The sequence below is a fragment of the Tyto alba genome, unplaced genomic scaffold, assembly GCF_018691265.1.
Source record: "Tyto alba isolate M040663 unplaced genomic scaffold, T.alba_DEE_v4.0 Super-Scaffold_21, whole genome shotgun sequence".
Lineage (NCBI taxonomy): Eukaryota > Metazoa > Chordata > Aves > Strigiformes > Tytonidae > Tyto > Tyto alba.
In genome coordinates this window covers 7,128,492-7,141,466 of record NW_024881295.1, presented here as the reverse complement: position 1 = coordinate 7,141,466, position 12,975 = coordinate 7,128,492, and the positions used below count along the sequence as shown (strand labels likewise).

General features: G+C 43.4%; 1 protein-coding gene across 2 annotated transcripts in view; it reads right to left on the bottom strand.

Moving 5' to 3' along the window:
- PHF21B (PHD finger protein 21B) overlaps positions 1-11,197 on the bottom strand; it is a 67,853-nt gene extending 56,656 nt beyond the window's left edge. For both annotated transcript variants that reach the window (XM_042795538.1, XM_042795539.1), the window contains exon 1: positions 8,354-11,197. In XM_042795538.1, coding sequence (XP_042651472.1) covers positions 8,354-8,497 — 144 coding nt within the window. In that variant the 5' untranslated portion in view covers positions 8,498-11,197. The remainder of the gene's footprint in view (positions 1-8,353) is intronic.
- Positions 11,198-12,975: the final 1,778 nt, after the last annotated feature.

Below are 12,975 nucleotides of genomic sequence, written 5' to 3'. Positions count from 1 at the left end.
AGAGCATTCTTTGGTTTTCTGAAGTGAATCAAATCTCTCCATGGGAGCTACTCTGATGAGCGTCAAAACAATAATGTGCTATAAACTCAGCATTAGAACAAGGGACTTGGAACTTTGTTTACATGGATGATATATAAGCATGTATGAAAATATCACAGAAACTTCCGTAAGGGAACTGACTATATATTCCTACATTTCAAGACTTTACTTATTAGGAAGTTAAAATAGCTTCCAGGAAAAGGCATGAAATTCAAGCAAATACATCTCCCTCCTTTAACCTGGTCTCTTTTGTTTGGTTCTCTATAAATAGGCCAATTAACCACTGCTGGATATAAGGACCTAGATATACAAATAGGCTGAGAGATCCATCATTCTTCTGCAGTATCAGGAAACACTGACAAAATGAAACTAGTTTTGGTTAATCTTCCGCTCATGTTCCTTGGTAGAGGCTCTTCCCAGACACTTGCAGGAGGGGAATCCATTCCGTAAGCACTGAAGTTGCACACCCGTACCTACATCCCACTTCACATGAACCTGCAGAAGGGGCGTTCAGAGGCATAAAGACTGCAGAGGGCAGAACGACAGTACAGTCTCCAAAAGTGGGACTTGCTATTGTTTCCTGATTGTTTAATTTCTTGCAGTGTGGCGTCTGTTTGCCAGTCCTCACAGAAACAGATTTGGAAAGGCTGCACCTAGATTCTTACAATGAAGCGTCAGACAGTCACTGTGAGTCCACTTTGGCTTATCCTTTCCTGTTGAACACTCCATGGCCTTCACTGGAAATTTTTGGCTATGTAAGGAATACCATGTTGGGCCTAATCAGGTTTTATTCAGTTGCTGAGAGTCTTTATTCAGTGTTTGATACCAGTGGGTGTTTGACACTATTGTAGACCAAAAGAAAATGCAGATTGAGAAAAGCAGAAATCCATGCACTTTAGATGTATTGACCATATATGTACGTCTGGGATGTTTAAAAGGAAGCCATTTATAATCAGGAAGCATAAGTGCTTATTCTGAATCTGACATTTAAATATCCCATCAACAGCAACCAGCATTGCAAAACGGTTTAATTAACCTGAAAGGATGTAATTTTATGCTATTTAGTGAGAAATACAAATTTTAAAGTGCTTTTACGTGGTATATATCAGAGTAGTAAGGCCAAATCCTGATCTTAGCTACCCATATTTAAATATGGAGTAAATTCATGTGCCTCCCTTAATAACCCTGCAACTAAGATGATGTAAATACAAGCAGAATCTGTCACACATACTCTATAATCCATTTCCTAAAATTACCATGCTCTTTACAATATTCTAATGGTAAAGTTAAAAGTTAGTAAAACCTCAATGACAGAACAGATCACGGGATGGTGTGTGGGGCTGTGAATCCTTGGAGTTCCCCTTCTCCTTTATTATTATTTTTTATTTAGTTTGGTTGAGACACCTCTCCTCTTCTACATTTATAAATATCTCCTGAAACCTTAAAGTTACCAAAGGATGATCCAGGAGACCCAATATGTGATATTGAATCCTTTGAGGTCCAAAATTAAAATAATTCAGTGTCTGCATCCTACTCACACTCACAGTGTGGCTGACATCCTTCTGAAAGCCCGAGAGGTGTGGTCCACTGGACAAATTTTAGGACTGTGATGGATCAACCTGGGCTCTCTCCTGCTGTGTGGCCCCAGAAGTCACCTCATCTCTCTGCACTCTGATTCCCCCTCAAATTGTCTTGCCTGCTTACGTTATATGCTCTTTAGCAGACACCCCCTCCAACAGGTATGCCTTCAGTGTCTGCCTTGGAGACCAAACAGGAAGGCTAATCAAGTAGTTAATATGCTAATAAGACTTTGCTTCAACTCTGCTTCATAAGGGCATCTGTGTGTCCCCAGGCAAGACACTTGGGCCCAGGTACCGCAAGCAGAATTTCCAATGGGATTTAGGACAGGGAATACTTAGAGAAGCTCAGTCTTTACCTCTGCCTGTTGTAATCTCTGCAAAGTTCTTGACGTGAAATTCCCTATCTACGCTAATGTTCTTTACAGCAGCTCAAGAGGGATCCCAGAGAAGGATTCTGGTCCTTAGGAGCTCTCTGCAGGTTCCTCTACACTGTCTAGTAGGACCATACTTCAGAATTCCTCTGTCTACAATAACTCTGGTTTATAAACCCATGGGCATGACAGCATAGGCAGTACCACAACCATCTCATCCTTTGGCCTGCCTGTTCAAAACCTTCCTGCCACAGGCTTTCTGTGTAGTTCTCTCCTGTATTGTTATTTCTAATAGAACACGGTTACCACACCAAGTTGCCCCCATAAAATGGCAGAAGCTGATAGCTCAAAGTGCTACTTTGGCCCTGGTGGGAGACCCAGCCCCCATTTCACGTTTGAGGAGACTGTAAAAAACAGCACAATTCGGGGAAAGTCAGTAGGAACTCTCACCCACACAGAGCAATCATTGCTCTGTTTCTCCAGGAGAGACATCCAGAAACCACAGTGCCAGATAAAATGAAGCTCAAGTAAGCCCTCAACAAAACTCTTCAACCTCTTGAAATTCATGAGCCAATACTGATCAACCCATACCTGGAGAAAGATATAACTGGTGTGACATAAGACCAGAAGCCATGGACTCCAGAAGTGCCATGATTTTTTTTGGTATGTAACAGACGGCCTGATACACTTATGATGCTGACAAACCTGCCAATCCTCCTGTAGACTGCCAAAATAACCACGGTAGTCATAGTCCATAATGCAATGTCTTAATTTTACTCCTTCCCTAGACCTATGCAGGGCCTCTGGATCTCTCTGGATCTCCTTCCTTGTGCTCACTAGCTATCATTTCCGCCGGCATCTTGGCACACTGAGATCCATCTGAATGCTGAAGATTGAGCAAGAGATCAAGAAGTAAGTATGAGGCAGATGGGTAAAGAGCTGTGGCAAGAGCTAAAACAGGTCATAGCATGATCCAAGGACTTGCGTGACAGTTCTTGTCCCAAGGATGCCGTGTGCAGCATGGACACATCTGAGGAATTCTCAAAATGACCAAAAAGACCAGTAGTGTGGCTGGCAATGCAGGGATCCTGCCTAAGGCAACCCTTGGGAGCTCCCTGTGAAGAAGCAAAATGTGAAATAATAGCACCTTAGTCATAATAACTCCATACTGTGCGGATAAATTAACTCTTGTCATGTACTCAGACACTATGGTAACAGAGATCATAGATAAAAAGGCTATATATAGCCACATAACCAATACAGATAAATATATCTATAAATAAAACCTCTAAGTACTGCTGCAATACAAATAATAAATAAAAGCCAAAAAGACTTAGTCATACATGCAGGTGGATTTCCAGTTATGGAGGAAGCACTTTTACAGAGAGCAGAGTGGAGCACATTAAGTGGGATGGTGAAGAGAAAGGCAATAAATCATACTACAAATAAATTATTCTGAAAAATGGTCATCATAGGCAGAGGTATGGTCTTAAACTTCTGGAATGCGGTTTTTCCTAGTAAATTGAATATACAGATAGCTAAGAAGTATATATGAGCATCCTCCTACACATATAAAAGCTACTTTTTTCTGAAAAAAAATGGATACCCATGTAGCCTGCTCAATCTAAACATGGATACAAGTAGTTCTTCCAGCCGTGGAGTTAATGAAGCATTTGTGGAGAACAGTTTACTATCTTGCCAAGAATTTATAGCACTATAAATCCTCATACAGTATTTTACTTTGAAATAACCTCCCTGTATAGACAAGGCCCAAGACACAACAGCACATGTGCATGGGGAAGCTTGCCAAACTTTTCTCCAGCTGACCCAGGGCATACATGTGTGGGAAGGAAAGCACGGAGAGGTACAGGAGGCAGATTTTATGATGTTGCTTGCGGAGTCCTGATGGACAGGGAGTCAGTGCCTTGCTAAGGTGTTTTCTGCGAGCCGCGCAGAGTAATAGGGGACAGAGCATCACACCAGGATCACAGACAAGCGACGGCTCATTTATTACAGCAGTACCCAAATGTTCCTGCACCTAATATCTGCTTCACACTTCAGAAGCCTCTGGGACTTACAGTAGGTGACCAGTGCGCATACAGCACGTGACAGGTATCTACAGAGAATATTGTTTACGTTGACAAAGTGAGAGCCAGTTCTGGCAGCACTCGCACTCCAGCGCCATGGGTAAGTTTAAAGCCAGCAATGCTGGGCTGTGCAGAGATAGCTAAGCTATCTGCAAACAACATCTCTCTGGAACTAGAGAAGTGGAGCCGCCTGAGAGGCAAAGGTTACCTTGAGCAGGACCCAGCATACTGCTCCCAGGACAGCGCCTACCCCCGCAGAGCCGGCCCGTGCCACGTTTCTGTGCAGCAACTTTCTGTCTGTATCACGGTGCTTCATGGCCCAGAGCAGATATGCCCCTCCAGTGCTTTTTTCTTTCACTACAGCTCCTGAAAAGCAGCTGAGTGGTCTGACAGCTGTATTCCCCCCTCTTTGCTTGTCCTCCCAACAGCTGGCTGATCCAACTGTCTTTCAAACGGCCAAAAGGCTTTTTGCTTTCCCAAAACTAGGTTCTGGGATGCCTGCTGGTCCTCAGTTTTGCTATTTAGAAGAGAATGAGGAGGTAGCAGAGGGGCATTTTCTTTACTCGGTACATTGTTCCAGCACAGCAGATGGGACTTTGTCCTTCAGCAAAGCAACCTCAGATCCTGCTTTCTGTCAGGAAACGACGGCTAGGATAGGAAATAGCAAATACGATACAAATACAGTTACAATAAAAATATAATTTGAGAGGTTAATATTAAAATCTATTTATACCAAGAGTACTTCATAGGTGCAGGCATGATGATATCCTACAACTATCCAGTAGCTCTAGGGCATTCTCTAAACAGAATAGCAATAGCTATTCTCTGAAGGCAAAGCACTCCTAGCATGTATACAGCATATGCCAGCAAAATTCAGCTTATGCCAGCAAAATTCTGCTTTTGCCAACATAACTTGCTCCAGAACATCCAAATGAAGCTCTAAGCTTCATTTCTCTAAGCAGGAGAAAGAGCCATACCCATGACATCCCTGCACGTACACTTTCATCAATGTAGCTCCATCAGTCATGTCTTCATATACTGGACTGACACCAAAAAGCTGCTAAGGAATAGTGCAGACCTAGTTCTAGTTTCTGGAGCTCACAATTTCCAATGCTTACAGGTTTCAATTTCTGTTAAATTCGCAATGTTTCTTGCTTCTAATAAAAGATGTGATAAATATCTAAACAATTCTCCAGTATCTGTTATGAATGTATTTCTTTAGATACTTTTTTCAATGTAGATATGGCTTCCATTATAGTCAACAACGTTTCAAAATCACTTTAAAAATCTGCTGGGTAAACAACAGCCTAAAATGAAAGTGCTGACATGCAGCTGCCCAAATAAAAAATCTGTAACAAACTTACATTTAATCCTATCTATATTTGAAAGTTCTGTATTTATAGTGTTTGATGCCCTATTTTTTCTGCTGAGTTTCATTTAGCATTTCATTCTTCCTGCTAGATACCACTTGAGATGACCGTATACACATCCTGATCCCCTTAAATGCTTTCAAGCAGAAACCACTGTTCAGAAACTCATAACATTACATTTCATGCCCTTGCCCTTTCCCTCACTTTGCAGATGCAGAGGAATAGGCTACACTACACCAGTAATCTCATTTACTACTATCAGCTTGCCACCTTAACCCAGTTTGCAGAAGGCTGTCATTATCCTCTATCTCACAAAATTCATACATTTCAGCAGAAAAAAATACTTTTCTGAGCAGTAACAAACCACAAAAAAAGAGACAGTAAATGCTTATTAATAAATGTCAACAATGAAATTTCCCTCCAACACTACAGTGCTAGCAGCTAAGGTGTTACTGCTATTGATTTGTCATCACCACATCGGGAACAATCAAGAATACTGAGCATGAAGCAAGAATAGATTTTTTTTTTTTTTTCATTGGATGAGGAAAAGAAACCTTGCAAAACAAATTTAATTTGGGTAGAGGAGTGATAATTAACATGCAGTCCAGCACTAAGCTTCCTGACATCTTAGGACCAAAGGTCAACTTGCATTTTTTTACATTTACAATTCAATATTTCTAATTGTTTTTATCCATGCCTGCTGACTATTCTCAAAAGATGAAACCACTATAGTTCTCGGCTTCAGAAACTTGCCATTGCTTAGCTGCTTCTTCAGCAAATTACTAACGTAATCAGAGATACTAAATCACAAAACTACAGGGGTTGAAAACTTGCAATGTGAAGACATTTTTAAAGAAAAACACTGGACCTTTTCCTGTAGCAAAACCAAGGCAAGCCCAAATGCTAGACATCCCTATGCTATTCTAGTAACAGCAAGCTTCTGCTCAAAATGAAGCTGCTCTTTGCAAGAAAAGTTGTAATGCAGAGGCAAATACTGTTTCAGGTTTGAGAGAAGAGAATAGAAACATGTGCATGAACATCAGTGCTTTGCTCCAGCAGGTTGCAATACACCGCTGACCACCGCACATCTGGGGATGTGAAAGATCGAAGTGGAACCAGTTTGCCCTTTAGAAAATGTAAATGGGAGACACTATGGATAATTCAGCAGCACACCAGTTTACCGGGTTAGAAAGTCTTTTCCTCTAACAACACTTGCAGAAGTTACAAGTTTGAAGTCAACTGTTCTAATCTGCACTGTTTTCCAGCACCTGGGACTGTTGTTTCACTATTCAGGCCAAATACATTAAATGTCATTTCAAGTTTCTCCCTTCACTGTTTTGATTCTTCCTGTGGCTCCTGACAGTGACAGTAAAAGATAGTCTTTCACAAAATAATAGACCATTGAAGCATTGAAACTTTTATCTATGATTATCATGTATATAGTTATTTTTCAGGATTCTAAGAAATATCCACTAGGATAGCTTCAAGTATCTTTTCAATAAAGCATAAACAACACCTTCGATAAAGGAAATTGCCCAGCATGAATACAGAACGGAGATTCAAAATCAAATTCCCCACACAGCTACTTTAGTGTAACAGCTAAAGACAATGCCACTTCTCCAGAAAAAGTGACAGGACAATTTGATTCCCAAAGTGGTTGGATGTGCTTTCCATTTGTTTGCGGATGCAGCAGGTGATGGTCATTCCTTGTTCAGTGTTTAGAAAGCGGCTTTCTGGGTATTCAAAAGCCTCATGCATTCCAACATAGCCTTGATTTACAAACGCCTTCAGGTACAGTTTCCCTGTTGCCCTTATCCATACTGTGTTCTTCTTTCCTGATTATTAATATCCTGAGCTTGTGATGGGGAATTAAAGTACAATAAAACAGACTACCACAGCCTCTATGTGCAGAAAGTAGAAAAGAAATCCACATTTCCAACGTTAGCAATAATAGTTTACATCCTCTTCTCCAAAGTTGCAGGAAGGCTTTGTCACTTTCTTCACACTTTCATTAGCAGCATTCCCTTCTCTTGACCCACAACATGATAAACATTTTCTCTTTTGTGGCTGTTAACAGTCTGCACAAAACCATGTGTCCAGCGAACAGCAGCTTTCGCCCTCCTTTCACTAACTCAATCCATTTATTTCATATTTAGATTACTGTGAACATAAGTATAAAACTTATACGTACATACACCTGGACCTGGTAGCAACAACCTGCCAGTTCCCACACAGTTCGTGCTTTTGCTCTCTCTAAGGGAGGGAAGGTACCGGCACCACCAGAGACTTGGAATGACAGCCCAGCCAGGAGACCCTCCAGCCGTGCAAGCGGTATCCAAGCTCGCAGCGTGACTCCCAACACTTCTTTACAGATACCTTGCTGCTTCTTAATCAGAAAAGCTGCCAGAGAAGGTGGGAACTGGGGGCGAGTAGCCAACTCCCCTCGGCTCAGAACCGCTCTCCTCGAGCAGGGCCCGTGCCCTGTCGGTGCCGCCAGAGGCCAGGGCACCTGCCTGTCCCCCAAACCCTCCGGACACCTGCAACCCCCCCCGCGTAAGCCCAACTCCCCGCTCCCCTGCCGGCTCTCGCAACCGCTCCGCCCCGAGCGGGGCCGCGGAGCCCCCGTACCCCCGCGGGAGCAGGTCCCCACGCTGCGGGGCGGCAGATCCCCCGCAGCACCAGAGGGACAAGCCCACCCCCCTCCCAGGGCAGCGGGGCGAGCGCCCGCACCCCGAGGGCACCTGGCAGGCGGGCCAGCCCCTCCTCCCCCCTCTGCCCCCCAGCACCTCCCTTATCCCCGACACCACCCGGAGCCCCCCCACCGCCAGCAGCCGCCCCGCCCCGCCCGCCCCCCGCGGCGGCGGAGCCCGCAGCGCGCCGCCCCCCCGCCCCCCCCCCCGCGTTACCTGGGCGTTGGAGCCGAGCTCGGGCGGCCGCCGGGCGCCCACCAGCTTGGCCGTGGTCTGCAGGTTGATGGGGGCGCTCTGGGGGGGCTCCACGCCCGCGGCCGCGCTGCAGCCCAGCCCGCCGTTGAGGTGCGCCGTCACCATCGCGATGGGAGCCTTGGCCGGCAGGACGGAGATGGCCAGGCTCTGCCCGGGGCCGCCGCTGGGGCCGCCCCCCCCGCCGCCGCCGCCGGGTGCCTTGAGGAGCGCCGGGACGCCGCCGGGCTTGGCGCCGCCGCTGGCGCCGCTGCCCACCAGCACGGCCGCGGGGCAGCTCCGCACCGCCAGCTTCTGCCGGGGGAGAGAAGGGGAGAGAGAAGCGGCACCGTCACCCGCCGGGCTCCGGCCGGGCCCCGGCCCCCCGGCCCCCCGGCCCCCGCCGCCGCTCCGCCCCCGGCCGGCCGAGCTCCCGCCGCTGGAGCTCCCGGCCGGGCCGGCCCGGGCCTGCCAACACGGACTTGGCGATATTTCGGTTTGGTTTTTCGTTTGTTTGGGTTTTTGTTTGGTTTGTTTTTTTTTTTTTTTTTTTATTTTACGGTTTTCTTCTCGGGAGGACAGGCGGGAGGGCAGGGGAAAGTCTGGGCTTCCCTCTACTCGCTCGGGAACTCGCGGTTTCACTCGGGGTTTGCAAAGTCTTTTTTTTTTTTTTTTTTCCCTTTGCTGTCTGTCTGTGCCCGGAACTAAAGATCCTGGTATAGGCTCGGTAATACCGCAGCTTTAATAATAAGAGGCTTTGAGACGTAAAGAATGTTATTTTCAACTTTCTCTTCCGTTAGTCTGAAACCCCCTTACACATGCTCGCCTCACCCCAGCGCTTACTTCTTCCACCCTGACTTACTTTGGAGTCGTTTTTTTTTTTTGTTTTCCCCTCTTTTTTCTTTTTTTTTTTCTCTCCTCACAAGCTATTTTTCCGGTGGTTTGATGGTGCTTCCCCCCCCCCCCCAGCCACCTTTTCTCCATGGCACCCATTTTAACTCTCAGTTCTCCGTTAACAGATGTACTTTTAAATTGCTACTGCGTGACTATTCCGTCATCTTTAATAGGAATACACTGCTATGATCTTGCTATAGTATCTCTTACAAAACTTGTATTTGAGATTTCTATCAGTGTGAAGTTCCCGTACGGTAAATCCTAGTGTCCGTGTAAAATGCTCACTTTTGAAAACCAAAAAACTTGTATAAAGTTGTTGCACTTTAAATAATCTCAGAAGCTCTTCTTATTAATGCCGTTTAGGCAGATTAGGTATATGTGGGAAAAAAAAAAATATGCTGGCTCAAGCCTCTTTTGATACTCTTAAGTATTATACATCTGATTTTTACAAGAGTTAAGAGCAAAGAAAGATACTTCAAAGTCCTGCAAAGTCTTCTGCCCGTGTTTAACTTTATCCACTGACCGGTCCTGTTGGCTTCCCTGCGATTACATCTAATGTGTCGCCCTTCAGGAAACTTCACACCTGTCTAGGTCTGCTGCTCTACTACTAAAGTCATTAAGAATTTTGTTGTCAACTTTGCTTGTTTAAAATGCAGTGTATATATATGCATGTGTATACAAAGTCACAGACGTGCTTAGTTCTTCCCAGAATCAAGTCTGAAAATCTGGGCATAAAATAGAAGCCTTGGAGTCCAAAATTAACTGACTAAGAAAATACCTTTCTCCTTACCTTTAAACCCATTATACACTTGAAGGCTGCAAAGCCTTAATTGTCAAATATGTATGCTCCAGAAACTATAGTTTTGATGTTTATATGAAATAGCAAGCAGGCACTTTTATCAGAGATACCTGCTTCATATTTTAATACAAAAAAAGTACTTTTTTAATGTCAGCATTATGCTAGTAATCATGAATTCACATAAATTGGTTTAAGCTGTGTTCGTTCTTGCCTTTACTTTTCATTCTCCTTTATCCTAATAGTCATCCTGAGGAATCATAGGCAGTAGTTTCCTTAGACTATGCTGTTGCATGTCATCAATGTTTTGAAGAGGAAAGAACTTAACCCTTTTCAGTACAGAAATACACCTGTCTGTTAGTTTAAAAGTATTCAAGTGAAAGCCAAGAAGCTCAGGTGCATTTTATGTAGGTGGAGAAAGTTGCTTATGACAAAATGCTATAAAACTACTATTTCTGTGTGGTTTTTGTAGTGCAGTTTTCCACTGGTGTCCCTTGTACTGATTCAATGCCCCAGTGGTACAGTGCTACAGGTGTGAAACAACTGCATGTAGGAGAGCTGAACACCACCTCTCCTACTCTACTGAAACCCTCCTTGCACGGTGCCTTATTAACCTGTACAGTAATACAAAGCTTTCAGATTGAGTTCAGCTTTGTGGTTGTATTTTTGTTTTGATTTATGTCACATGAAAAACGCCAAGAGCTCACAGACTGTCAGAAAATGCTGTACTTGGTTACAGTGCTATAAATCCATCACGTAACTGGAGTTGGTCCAGGAGTGAAATCCTAGCTCTGCTGCAGACAACCAGAGGCTTGCTGCTGATGTCAGTAGTGCCAGGGTTTCTTTTTTTGTGAAACTCAGAGCATTTACTATCTCTGACAGATCACAGTATTGATCAAGTGTCTTTTAATGTTCGTCCTCAGATGTGTGAACATTTGGATTACTGAATGAAAAACTTCTCACAGAAATACTTGGTGTTACTGTACTGATTTCATATTTTCACTTAAATAAAATTACTAGTGTGCAATGTTCTAGTGGTATTAGTACAGCTTTACTTTTCTCTCACACAGTTCAGCAATGGAAAATACCTAAGTAAACAAAACTCCGTGATCCCAAAAAGTATACAGTCCTACAACCCTTGGTAGCTCAGTGGAAAAAAACAAGTAGGAGTAGATTATGACTTTCCTGACAAAATTCAATAGTAAGTAATTGCTTTTTGTCTTGATCCAAATGAGAAAATTGTACCAAGAAGTACAAAAGCAGAAATACTGTAAACAAACAAAAAGGTTCACTACTCAAACTACCATCCATCCAGTTTTCACCATTCTCCCTGTATGAATTAACAGTGAGTTCATTTTGTGTGTCTCTGCATGTGATGTGTGTTAGTATTTTCCTAATAAACTCACAAACCTGTCTATTCAAGTGTATGTAACAAAAAAAGCTGAGGAAATAAGGGTTACTGATTGTTTCGGTCTAAGTTGAGATAAATACTAAATGTTTGTAAAATTGAACATTCATCTCCTAAAGGAAAACTTTAATTTAGGTTTTGAGGCTTTTCTAAGTAAATATGGGAAAAAACTATGTCCCTGTGATACACTTGCAAGCACCAATTGGGCCATGTCAGTCACCTCCCCAGGGAACAGTGCTATGCTAAATTTATTTAAATAACTGCAAATTTTAGAGGCTAAATATGAAAGCATATTCAAAAGATCAAGTCCTCAAGATTAGCTTCCAAAAGAGAGTTACAGAAAAATTCTCTGTGTTGGGAAAAGCAGCAATAGTATCTCTTCCGTGCTTCACTTATTAATTTTCTGATAATATACCTACCAAAACTTTAAAAATACTCCCCTTAATCAGATTAGTTTAATTAGGAGATGAGCTATTGTGCGGTTTTTCTTTGTAACAACCATTTTTACTTTATACCCCCATGAAGACACTGATAAAAGGAGTGTTGGCAGAAACAAAGATTATGATATGAGAGATTTAAAAAATCCTCAACAAAACCTACATCTGCTGTATTATATTTCTGCCAGATTAATTAAAAGAATAGTCTTGGGTTTTAAAGAAAAAGAAAATCTGCATTTTGAGAATCAGTCAGCATAACGTATTCTCTGACACTTTTGGAATGATGAATAATAAGTAACTAACCAAGCTTTGGACACTGCAGCTGAAAACATGTGCTGATATAATGGAAGAGCCAAAAGAGGAAAAAAAAAAAAAAAAAAGGAAAAAAATACTGGCTTTAAATGCTGGAAAGCAGGTCGCTGCTTCTCATCCACAGCATAACAGTCCTCACAATACACCAATTTTGAAGCAGCGCCTTTTCAATAGCAACACAACTTTCATTTTCACTGCAGGATGCCACAGGCAAACCAGAGTTTGAAATATGTATGCCAGTCACATGCAAACACACTACAATGTGCTGGAAAGCTGCCGCTTGTTTATGATTTCCCATCTTGTACGTGGCACGGTCTCAACTATTCAAAGCAGAGCTAATATTTTTTCCATATGTATCAAAATAACTCTGGCCCTTTCTATTTATTTGTACATGTGAGCTCTCTCCCCGCCCCCTCCTTCCTATCCAGGTCTGTGCTGTGAAGGTTTGCAGGTGAGAAGGCAACTGGGCAACAGTTCCAGTCTCCCTACTAGCGCTTACTCAAACGCTACTCCTCCCATCCCGCACTGTGAATCGTTCTGTTTAGTGAATAAAGAAATGGGAAGAGCAAAGGCAGGCAGGATTTGAAGGCGGCTGCGCTGTTGCGATACGCACACTGAGCAATCGGTACACGGACACGCACACACGTGCACGCAGGCTCCAGCCAGACTCCACACGGACAGCATCACTTCTAGTGTAAGGTTTCGCCTCCTTCACTTTTACTCTGCTGCAGCTTACATCACGTCTTCAAATCCATACCAA